The 12,596-nt window shown below is 42.1% G+C and overlaps 1 protein-coding gene across 7 annotated transcripts in view; it reads right to left on the bottom strand.

Moving 5' to 3' along the window:
- Positions 1 to 1,330: 1,330 nt before the first annotated feature.
- Positions 1,331 to 12,596, bottom strand: part of LOC121289817 (cytosolic purine 5'-nucleotidase-like) — a 58,741-nt gene continuing 47,475 nt past the window's right edge. For 3 of the 7 annotated variants that reach the window (XM_041209686.1, XM_041209685.1, XM_041209688.1), the window contains 5 exons: positions 12,506 to 12,557; positions 12,013 to 12,073; positions 7,968 to 8,144; positions 3,950 to 4,057; positions 1,331 to 2,834 (listed from right to left, as the gene is read on the bottom strand). In XM_041209686.1, the coding sequence (XP_041065620.1) occupies positions 2,781 to 2,834; positions 3,950 to 4,057; positions 7,968 to 8,144; positions 12,013 to 12,073; positions 12,506 to 12,557 (452 nt within the window). In that variant the 3' untranslated portion in view covers positions 1,331 to 2,780. Of the gene's footprint in view, positions 2,835 to 3,949; positions 6,157 to 7,967; positions 8,145 to 12,012; positions 12,074 to 12,505; positions 12,558 to 12,596 lie in introns of those variants that run through there. The other 4 variants (XR_005945656.1, XR_005945654.1, XR_005945655.1 and 1 more) reach the window with 4 other exon arrangements.

The following is a 12,596-nucleotide window of genomic DNA, read 5'->3' as shown; positions in this document are numbered from 1 at the left end:
TGGGTACTCGAAACGTCAACTCTTTTCTTCTCCACCGATGCTGCCAGACCTGCTGAATTTTTCCGGGTAATTCTGTTTTTGTTTTGGATTTCCAGCATCTGCAGTTTTTTTGTTTTTAGCACTGTAATAGTGATTGCAGCATTTGTTTCAATGACATTGAGGCATAAATAGTGGCAATGACACTAAGAATAACACCCTTGCTGTTCTTCGAAATGGTTCCACAGGATACACCTGAGAGGGCAGGTGGGGCCTTGGTTTGATCCCCATTCAAAAGACTTTATTTGTCAGTGGAGCACTCCCTCAGTACCGCATGTAGGATCAGCCTAGATTTGTCGACTTAAGTCTGGCGTGGGATTTGAACTTGCGAACTTCTGATTTGGAAGTGAAAGTGCTACCTACTGAGGCACAGTATTTTAATATACAAAAATAGCAATATTGGTTATGGGAAACGGATTGATTGAGAGAAAAGAATCATCCAATCAGGTAACAAAGTATTTGTTTTCCAATTGGCATTGCAAGAATTCATAACCGTGTGGTAAAGTTATCTTAAAGACAGAGTGACTTTAATATGATAGAATTATAGACTGAGTTTGAAAGTGATTTAGTTAAGTCCAAAATGAGTGTGCATTGAATTAGAACATGTGATTTAGGTAATATTTGCAATTACCACCACAAAGTAATAAGAAGGGGCTTTAGCATCTGCCAGTATGAAAATTGACTGCAAGGAGAATAGGTTCTTTCACTGCCTACATGTTTACACAAAGACTGTGAGAATTGCAACTCAACCTTCTCTATCAGTCCAAAGGATCTGCAGAGAATGCCAGCACTGAAGCATCACACAACATTTCTAACTGTAGGACTCTCCTTGACAACATTGTTTAATTGACACTTCCCTTTTATGGAAAGGTACGAATGTAGAGTTAATTATCACTTGATGAAGCAGTCTGTCTGGAGCATTAATCAGACTCTATGGAAGGTGTAACTTGGTTGTTTTGTACCCAGTACAGTCTCTGCAAATCTACCAAGGTCAATTTTGTGAAACACTGGTTTTAGTTACAGTAGTCTCAGTTGTAATCCAAATGCGCACAAATAAGTCAGAACATATCAACAGGTTAGATTGCAATGTACCCTTAATACTGTGATGAAAGAGTTAAGTGACAGATCAGCTATGATCGAATTGAATGGCGGAACAGGCTTGAGGGTTTGAATGGCCTACTCCTGTTCTTATGTAACTTCAATCTGTGCCATGGTCATCTACCTTTTTAGGACTTATTTATATGCTTTTGAATAAAGAGCACAACATCATTTAGATCTTAAAAATTCAAACTTCTTTTCAGTTTTTGGAAATATTTTTAATTGAAAAAAATCTCAAAGTTGAATTTCAAACCATTTTTAAAAACATAATGAATTGTCAGAAGTAATGGTAACAGTCAAACATCAATATTTGTTACCTAATATCCAAATTAAACAGAAACTCCAGAAACCTTTTTACCAAAGATTGCACTGCACACCAACATCAGCACTCATGACACTCTGATTCTTCTTCGAAAAGGTGTCTTTGGAATTTGCTCCCTGAGTAAATGTGATATCTCGAGCTGGATGATACAAGTTCAGGGCCTGTATGTAACATACAAGTTGTTTGCAGAGGAACTCTCATTGAAACTACTTTTCATAGGAACCTATTCAATGTACTGATTTGACAGCAAATGTTTGTGACTGAAGTAAATTCATTCACAGCTCTCTGGCTCAACTCTGCATCAGTCTTCAGTGGGCAAACTAGAAGTCAGAATCAATACCTGGAGATTTCATTGTTTAGTTACCGTTATCCTAACTTCTTACACAAACCCTGAGCCAAATCCTTACCACAAATGCTCAGCTCAAACCTTGAGGCCAATCCTTTCCTGTCACTAAGTGTTTTCAGATGTTGCAAGTTGAACCCGTATTGAGTCCTGATCTGTTCAATCACATCCGAGAGTATTTCTCTGAACTGTTAGAAATATATAACTGCAGACTTCTTGGAAACCGGACGGAGGGAGGGAGTGAGAATATATTCACGAAACATCCAATAGAGTCACAACAACCCATACAGGTTCCAAAAAAGGCACTTACACATGGAAAGAGTTCTCACACTGCATTTCCTACTTTTTCTCCTCAATTCATATTTCCTCCTTCCCTGAAGGTGTTGCATGATGCAGAAGATTTCCAGTAATGTGGCAAGGGGAGAGAGAGGAGGTGTTTGTCAGGATAGGTCTTCATGTTAATGTAACAGTTTCATTTATTGTCTCAGTGGAAAAGTCCTAATTACTGGAAGAGAAAATGTTCATCAAGTTCGGGGGTTTGAAACATTATTACAACTTGCAACTCCTGAGAAATATAGTCACAAGGTTATTAAACTTTGTGAAGTCTGTTTAATGTAGTATTAATACAGACTGAATTGCACAATTATTAGAACCCTATCTTGATTGTATTTTTTCAGTAAACATTTTCTTGAAAAGTTTATTGTCATTCTTATTATTATGGCCATTATTGTCTCCTGGAACAGAACTTTGGTCAGTCTGAGTTGCTGGTTGTAAGGTGAACACATATGCAGACCATGAAAGATCACCACCAAGTCACAATGAGTTTATCGGCTGTAAACAAAGTTGAGGAACAATGCTTTCACTGGATCAGGAACGTTCTCCAAGCTCACTGTATATGTGTTGTGTTGGAGACACCGCAGGGAATGTTTCCCAAAACCTAATGCACTGATTAATTAGCACTGTCAGGAAATTGCAATTTGTTCATTTCTCTTCCTCCTCCAAGCTTCTATCGATTTCGTGACTGTGACAAGAACCCTAAATATTAAATAGAGAGAAATTTTTGTCTTAATAATCTTGAATTTAACATCAAGAAAACAGTGAAAAATAAAAATATAATAAATACTTCTATCTCAATGAAGAGTGAGAGTGACACTATCCTCCCCGTGAAGAGGCGGAGGGGAGTGAGGGAAGAAGAGAAGCACAATTGATGTTGAGCATGTCTATCTTTGGAGCAAGCCCAAGGTTGAAACTGAGCCCTTCTTGAAGAGAGGTCAATGCTGAAATCCTATGGAGGAAGAACTAGGGTGCCATTAAAACCAAACCAAATGTGGGAGGTGAGACCAACATTAACCCTCATGCTTGTGAGGCGGGGGAGAGGTTAGGCTAACACCAACTCATTCTGGGGGAGGGATGGAAGCAGGGCTGTCATAACCACTAGGCAAACTAGGTGGTCGCTGAGAGTGGCAAAATTTGGGGGTGGCAAAAAACTGAACGATACATCAAACCACATAAGTAAACAAACAGGCATGGGAATGAAAGGTCTACTGATAACCGTTCACATATATTGACATCCATATAATTTCCATGTATTTCTGTTGCAGTTTTCCCAAAATTTCGTATCATATTCCTCATTCTGTTTATTCAACAGTTTTACAAATTTGTACATCTACATGACTATTCCAAAACTATGAACCACTAAACGTCAAAGAATATAATTTAAACTAGCTCACGCTATTGTAATGATTGTTGATTGCATAAATTGCATATAAAATCATCCAATAACTGTTGCAGGAGCACATAGTACTTCATCCTGTGAGCCATATTACACATTATAATGTGCATTTCTATTGGTACATATTCTGTGAAAAGTGTAGGACAATGAAAATGTACAATCAGTATCATAATATTCTTTCTCATGAAAAATAATTCTGTAATTATAAATGCACAATATTCATTTTCTAAAGTTAATTCTAGTGGTTCAGTGGCAGGGGGTGTGGGTGCACAAGGCTGAACGTTCACCTCGGGTGCCTACTACTCTAGCATTGGCTCTGGTTGAAAGATGATGCTGCATTAGCCAGGATGGGTTAGAGGAGTCGGGTAGGAGTGGGTGGCACAGCAGTATTGGTAGGTAGGCCTGTTCACTGACTCACCTGATGCTTCCCATTGGTTAGTTGGGTGTGGTTCATTTGATTTTCCAGGAAAGATTCCATAAAACTGATGTCCTGTGGGGCGTGTTCAACAGTTGACTCATGGGGCATCTGGAAAATTAACCAATGAAGTCATGCCATGAATTGTAGATATCTTGGGAAGCTGGTATCACTCCACAAGTACAGAAGACTCTTCTAGCTTAATACTTAATTGTCCAATAAATATAATATTCAAGCTTTCCTGACTAGTTCATTTGGTAAACTTAATCATAGAATCTTGAAGATCTCAATTCCCATATTATGGTTGAGTTAGATGATCACAAGGGGGCTAGTGGTAGGGGCACTACAATTGGCCTCGGTGCCTGAGGATAGGGAGCAGATAAATGAGCCATTGAACATGTGTGAGGGAATGAGAGAGATGCTTCAGTGCTTTCAATGCCAGTCAACAAGAGGCTGTGCCTTCAGGAAAATAGAAAAATAGAAAAGCATGGTGTTTTTTTAATTATATTGATATTTGAGTTGAAAAAAAGTTCAAGTAACACATGCAAGGAGCTATTAATAAGATCATCAATATAATATACAAGCCTGCAAAATCCCTAGGGATAGTTGGAAGAGGACTTTTTTTTTAATAATTCAAGATGTTTAATTCATAAAATAGAAAGAGGGGGAACGGTGATTATGAAATTTTGAATGATATCTGCTGCACCACAGGAATAAGAAGCAGATTAACTGTCAGAGTAACACGATAGTGGAGACCCTGACAGACATCCCGGAGCTAAGACCTCACGTACGAATTAGGAGCAGCAATAGGCCACTTGGCTCTTTCGAGTCTGCTCCACTATTCAATTTAACCTCAACTCCACATTCCTGCCTACCACCGATAACTTTTCACCCCCTTGCTTATCAAGAATCTCATCTACCTCAGCCTTAAAACATTAAAAGATTTTGCCTCCACCTCTTTTTGTGGAAGAAAGTTTCAAAGACTCACGACCCTCTGTGAGAGAAAAAAATTCTCATCATCTCTGTTTTTCACGTCCTCAAATGAAAAAGGATTTACGCCAATTAAGGCCCACCCAGCATAATGTGCGACCGGTAGCGCAAGCATTACCTGTGCGGGCAGGGGGAGAATGGAAAGTTGGGTCCAGCGCCAACAATCTCTCTGAGGCACGGAGCTGCCTCAGGGAGATTGAATGGATATTAAAATAATTAAATAAATTATTTAAAAACTTATTTAAACATGTCCCCTCATGTGTCACATGAGTTGGGACATGTTTTTATATTTGTGAATATTTATTTATTTAATAAAAACTTCAGGAAACTTTATTGCGCTAGTGGATGAGGATTCCTGAAAAATGCGAAGGCCGTTTGGGCTTTTCACCTGGCGGCCAACCTTAAGGTTGGACAGGCAGCATTGATAAGAGCTTTAATTAATTTCCTAATGGCCTTAATAGGCCGTTTACATTTCGGTCGGCTCACAGCCGACTCCGTTGTGGGCACGCTGAACGAAATATCGCAATGGCGCACAATGACGTTGGGACGTACACCTGATGTCATCGCGTGTCATTTTATGGCTCAGCATGTTGGGCCCGCCCCCGCATGCCGATGGAAAGATCCTACCCTTGGAAAAAGGCTAAAGCTATGTTTGCCTGTAACCCTGAACAAAGGGAAATTTCTGGCAATGTCAGAGAAGCTGACACCTCGTTATCCCTGAAGAGAGACTAATGACCTCTGTGGATGCAGAGATGAAATTCAAAGGAAGTTATACAAAGGCCATCTACATTTCCTAAGCCAGGCCTGGCCAATGGAGATGACCAGTCTGCTACGACAAAAGATTTGGCAACCCTCTTTCAAATTTTTAATTGTTGAAACATTAACCTTCCCAGGAATCCAGACAAAGGAATCCTCTGTCAAAGCCAAAGTGGAGAAGTGGGGGTTATGTCACATGACCTCCTAGCTGGGAGAAGCAGTTACCTTGTCTTGCTGTACTTCCATTCAGTCTGCCATCTTCCATCTTGCAAACAGCAGCTCAGAACAAGAGTTCAATTCAGGTGACTGCCTGGCCCTTACCTTCACTGTTTGTACTGGAACTTCTGAACTTCTGTACCCCAGCGCCTACAAGATTAATTCATCACAACATGCCTAACCCATTGTGGAAGTCATCTCCAGTGGAAAAGTGAATTAACCAGCATCAGTCTTCCACCTGCTGACTCCTGTGAAAGAATACACCGTTGGACTTTGATTCTGGACTCTGGACTCATGTGAAGCAACAAGTCTTTGTTTTGTATGCTTTGCCCTGTAAATCTTTCTTTCTCTATCCCTCTTTTATTATATGAATTCACTGGGGAGGGGCTCATAGCAAACCCCCCTCCCATATTTTCAGGGTATGTGAATCAACTAACCCTCTAAGTTTACCCTATCTTGCGTTTACTGTGGAATATATTAGTAGAATTTTGATCACACCAAAACTGAGGGTTTGGGGAAATACACCACTGCTTATAAAGGGGGAAATCAAAATCAACACACTTTTCTGTTCATGAATGGTGGTGAGAGGAGAAATCAGGGCTGTTTAAATTAAACTCTCCCCTGTCTGCAGCACAGCCCAGTTGATTAATGATTCTTTGCCCAAGTTAGGAGCAAGAGAAGTAGCCACTATTCTTAAAAATGTCCATTCATCCAAGAACTGAAAGCCTCACACCACTGACTGAAACTATGTATAAGTAGGTTGTTCTTATCCTGAGCCCAGTGGCAGCAGCAATTACCAGTAATCTTAAGTTTGCTACCTCTAAAAAGAGTGAGATGTATTGTACACAATGAATGGAATGGTAACCCCACAGGACAGGCCAAGGATTGTGGGCAGGGGTGGGGGAAGTGGGAGATTTTTTTAAAAAAATTTTGAAAACCAATCAATCTGCCAGAAACATACCCACGTCTACTTCAACCGGAGCAGGTTGGATCAACATATTAAATGGCTTAATGAGGCTGCATGTCCCAGAATTTAGCAGTCTTTTAGATGTAACAGTTGTGTGCTGGGTTTCCCAAGATTCAAGAAACTCAGGAACTGAAGAGAGGTGAGAATGGCTGGATCCAGTTGATAAGTGCTTTTTGCAACAATGCTTGTGGGGCAGAAGGTTCCGGTTAACCCCTTGCCACCCACCATCATCCCAGTACCTCCAAACTAACCCTTCTGCAATTGGACTCTCTCCCTGTGATCCACCAACCTCCTCTCCCTCAGGATACAACAGTATCCCCCAATATGATCAGATCCACACGCTCAGCCCGTTCCCTAATCTCCAGGCTAGCTTGCGATCTGATGCCCCCCAACCTCCACCTTATCCTCCCCATCTAACATGTCTTCGTCTTTCTCCAGCCCCCTAATTGTGGCCTTCTAGCACAGGCTTTCCCAATCAGAATCTGGCTACCAGCCAGAGTAAAGAAATTCAAACAAGATCCTGCCTCTGCATGACTGCCATATAACCCATAATCTGAGTTTATCTGCAAATCCATTTCTGGCTACACATAAATATCAGGGTCAATGACCCTGCAGCCTTTCAGTGGCTGCATTTGCATGAGCAATCTCAGAACTCTGGACAAAGAAGCACTCCACATGCAAAATGTTTGTCTTTTTGAAACAGTACATTGGATTATGCAAGATATACAGCACAGAAATAGGCCATTCGGCACAACCAGTCCATGCTAGTGTTTATGTTCCACTCGAGCCTTCCCCCATCTTGTCTCAACTACCTGCTAGCTTCCTATTCCCTTCTACTTAATGTGCATGTCTAGTTTTCCCTTAAATGCATCTATACTATTTGCTTCAACCACTTCCTCTTTGGAGAAAGAATTCCCCATTTTTTATTTATGGTCTCCAGTTATGTTCTTCCCCACAAGAGGAAACATTCTCTGTGTAGAGAAGCTTACAATGACTGTCAGATGTGTTTCTGTTCCAATAAATGTTCCTATTAACCTCAAGTCCCCAAGTATTGACTATTTAACATACACGGTGACATGATAGCAGACTTACCAGTACAGGAGGTGTTTGGAATAGGTAGCTGAAAGGATAATACAGGAGATTTATATAAGATGCAGCATACAGGTCAGCGTAGCGCATCAGCTGACTGGCAAATAATGTCTGTCTGGAGCCACATCTTAATAAACTTCCCATTTTTCCGTAGCACATGTCCATCTCGTGGGTCACTGCCTAGAGGCATGTCAAAAAATAAAGACCAAATTACAAGTATAAAAAGGCACCCCATCTCGTTTCAGAACATTACATCCAAAACACTACCCAACCTCTCACAAAATAAGCTCATGACAAAAAGTTTGCATGAAGAAGGTTGTTGAGCTCCTTTGATCTTATTCTCCCAGAATACCAGTCTTATCATCTTCTGATTGAAATATCTTGCTACTTCTTAAAACGAATGCATAGTAGTGGACTCACCCATTCTTCCTGACAATCCTTTCCCGCTGTTGATCACCCTTTATGTTGAGCAATGCTTCCAAGCATCTGATCTAAACTTCACTTCAAAGCCCTGAGCCTGCACCCTCTTTTCTATTGTCTTGGTGTCTTTTCACTTTATTCATTGATGGGAAGTGGGCATCGTTGGCTAGGCCACCATTTATTGCCTATCCTTAATTGCCCTTGAGAAGGTGGTGGTGAGCTGCCTTCTTGAACCGCTGCAGTCCCTGTGGTGTAGGTACACCCACAGTGCTGTTAGGGAGGCCATTCCAGGATTTTGCCCCAGCGACAGTGAGGAAACGGCGATATGTTTCCAAATCAGGATGGTGAGTGGCTTGGAGGGGAACTTCCAGGGAGTGGTGTTCTCATATACCTGCTGCCCTTGTCCTTCTAGATGGTACTGGTTGTGGGTTTGGAAGGAGCCTTGGTGAATTTCTACAATGCATCTTGTAGATGGTACACACTGCTGCCATTGTTCATTGGTGATGGAGGGAGTGAATGTTTGTGGATAGTGTCAAGCTTCCTGAATGTTGTTGGAGCTGCACTCTTCCAGGCAAGCGGAGAGTATTTCATCACACTCCTGACTTGTGCCTTGCAGATGGTGGACAGGCTATGGGGAATCAGGTAAGTTACTCACCACGGGATTCCTAGCCTCTGATTTGCTCTTGGAGCCACAGTATTTATATGGCTAGTCCAGTTCAGTTTCTGATCAATGGTAACCCCCAGGATGTTGATAGTGAGGGATTCAGCGATGGTAATGCCATTGAATGTCAAGGGGCAATGTTAGATTCTTTCTTGTTGGATGTGGTCATTGCCTGGCACTTGTGGGTACAAATGTTACTTGCCACTTGTAAGCCCAAGCCTGTACATGGTCCAGGTCTCGTTGCATTTGGACATGGGCTGCTTCAGTATGTGAGGAGTTGCAAATGGTGCTGAAAATTGTGCAATCACCGGCAAATATCCCCACTTCTGACTTTATGATGGAAGGAAGGTCATTGATGAAGCAGCTGAAGATGGTTAGGTCCAGGACACTACCCTGTGGAACTCCTGCAGTGAGGCACTGGAACTGAGATGATTGGCCTCCAACAACCACAACCATCTTCCTTTGTGCTAGGTGTGACTCCAACCAGTGGAGAGTTTTTCCCCTGCTTACCATTGACTCCAGTTTTTCTAGGGCTCCTTGATGCCATGCTCAGTCAAATGCTGCCTTAATGTCAAGAGCAGTTACTCTCACCTCATCACTGGAGTTCAGCTCCTTTGTTCATGTTTGAACCAAGGCTGTAATGAGGTCAGGAGATGAGTGATCCTGGCGGACCTCAAACTGAATGTCAGTGAGCAGGTTATTGCTAAGCAAGAGCTGTATGATAGCACTGTTGATGACCCCTCCCACCATTTTACTGATGATGGAGATTAGACTGATGGGGCAGCAATTGGTCATTTTGGATTTGTCCTGCTTTTTGTGTACAGGATATACCTGGGCAATTTTCCACATAGCCCAGAAGACACCTGTGTTATAGCTGTACTGAAACAGCTTAGCTAGGGGCACAGCAAGTTCTGGAGCACAATTCTTCAGTATTATTGCCGGAATATTATCAAGGCCCAGAGCCTTTGCAGTATCCACAGCCTTCAGCCATTTCTTGATATCACATGGAGTGATTATCAAATTGGCTAAAGACGGGCAACTGTAATGTTGGGAACCTCTGGAGGAGGCAGAGACGGATCATCTACTCGGCACTTCTGGCTGAAGATTGTTGTGAATGCTTCAGCCTTATCTTTTGCACTGATGTGCTGCGCTCCACCATCATTGAGGATGGAGATATTTGTGGAGTCACCTCCTCCAGTAAGTTGTTTAATTGTCATCCACCATTCACGACTGGATATGGCAGGACCGCAGAAGTTAGGTCTGATCCACTGGCTGTAGAATCACTTGGCTCTGTCTATCATTTGCTGCTTATGGTGTTTGACACAGAAGTAGCCCTGTGTTGTAGCTTCACCAGGTTGACACCTCATTTTTAGGTATGCCTGGTGCTGCTCCTGGCACGCCTTTCTGAACTCCTCATTTAACCAGGGTTGTTCCCCTGCTTGGTGGTAATGGTAGAGTGGGGGATATGCTGAGCCATGAAGTTACAGATTATGGTCAAGTACAATTCAGCTGCTGCTGATGGCCTACAGCGCCTCAAAGTTTCCCAGTCTTGAGTTGCTAAATCTGTTCGAAATCTATCTCATTTCACATGGTGGTAGTGCCACATTACACGATGGAGGTATCCTCAATTCGAAGGATGAACTTTGTCACCGATACTGTCACGGACAGATGATTCTGCGGGATGCAAGTTGGTGAGAATGAGGTTCCTTCACCACCTGCCACAGAGCCAGTCTAGTAGCTATGTCCTTGAGGACTCGACCAGCTCGGTCTATGGTGGTGTTGCCAAACCACACTTGGTGATGGACATTAAAGCCCCCCACCCAGAGTACATTCTGCATCCTTGCCTCCCTCAGTGCTTCCTCCAAGTGGTATCCAACATGGAGGAATACTGATTCATCAGTTGAGGTGGGGGGTGGGGTACATGGTAATCAGCAGGAGGTTTTCTTGCCCATGTTTGACCCAATGCCATGAGACTTCATGGCGGTCAGAGTCGATGTCGAGGACTCCTAGAGCAGCTTCCTCCCAACTGTATACCCCAGTCCGGCCACCCCTGCTGGTAGGATGAGCAGCTGAGCTTTTATGACAATTGATCATGGTTACATGGTCATCATTAGAGTTTTAATTCCAGATTTTTTATTGAATTCAAATTCCACCATCTGCCATAGTGGGATTCAAACCTTGGTTCCCAGAGCATTACCCTGGGTCCCTGGATTACCAGCCCAGTGACAATACCACTACACCCCTGCTTGCCCTATTTCTGAGTTTACTTTCCTTGTTCTGAGTTTACTTTCTTTATCCCATTCAGTACTGTATATATCTCTGTAATCTCTGTCACTGAGATGTCCTGTTTTGATTACAAAGGCCTTAGACCATCAATTTGCTCCTTACAGCTCTTCCCGCTGACTCATGGGATCAGCATTGTACCTCTCCCATGCCTGAAAGATCCCCATTACATCACTGTGATAAGAGATGTATGTGGTACTCATTAAGGCCTGATCAAAGTACTGTACGACTTGAATATGACTTCTGGGAATCTTGACACAATTGACTGGTAACTACCATCTGACTATGGAGCCCTTATGAGCATTGTGTCAGTTTACACTCTGGCTCTCTTCCATTTAATACTTGGAACTCCCAAGAGTGGATGGCTAGTTAAAATAAACAATATTTATATCGAAACTGCAACCCAGCTCCAATATGCCGACATTTCAGGCTTAATAGAGGCATGTTTAGATACCTGTGAGTAACCTTAAATAGTGCAGGTGGGCAGGTATTTATAACAGCAATTAATGACATCCGGAGACGTTAATTATGACTTTTTAGGTTGAAATTCACAAACTCCAGCACAGGTCTCAAAAGGAGAAGCACTCATTTCACCCAATCTCTTGTCTGTAGTTTGAACATTTGAGCAGTTTCTGTTTTCCAGATTTCTTCTGTTCAGTAACCAGTTGGAACTGAACCACTTACCTTTATTTGTTTCCGAATTGCGGAAATGTCAGGGTGCTCATTGCTGCTGCTGTCTAAATGCCTAAAACAACCGGAAAAAATATTTAAGTTAAGGCCATCTCAACAATATCCTAATTTTACCCACGTTACAGCTGCTCAGCATGTCAGCCAAGGACATGCTCACAGCTATTACACGATGACACACTTCCATAATATGCATCTTCGATGTCACTGATACAAGTTCATCTTTTACCCTTTGGTTTTTAGTTATTTTTCTCATAAGCATTCTTAAACCGAAAAAGCTGGTGACCACTTTCAGATCTTAGTCAGGGGTCCAAGCCAGACCATACCGGCCAAGACTTCTGTGGGCTTGTTTCCTTCTAATTTGATTCTTTCTCTTAAAGTGCAAATGCCTAACCTATCAGTGGGGATTCAGTTCACTGATCTGCAATCTTATGCATAATGAAAACAGTTCCCAGCTCTCAAATTAAGTGACAATTCATTGCTCACTTACTTGTAAAGATCAGCAACAAATATATCAAGGTTACGAAGTTCTTCGAAAAGAGCTGCGAGAAAGGACAGGAAAGAGTGAGAGACTGCTTAAT

Source organism: Carcharodon carcharias, chromosome 17, assembly GCF_017639515.1.
Source record: "Carcharodon carcharias isolate sCarCar2 chromosome 17, sCarCar2.pri, whole genome shotgun sequence".
Lineage (NCBI taxonomy): Eukaryota > Metazoa > Chordata > Chondrichthyes > Lamniformes > Lamnidae > Carcharodon > Carcharodon carcharias.
The sequence above is the reverse complement of the archived record's forward strand: the minus strand, read 5'-3'. Positions and strand labels throughout refer to the sequence as shown.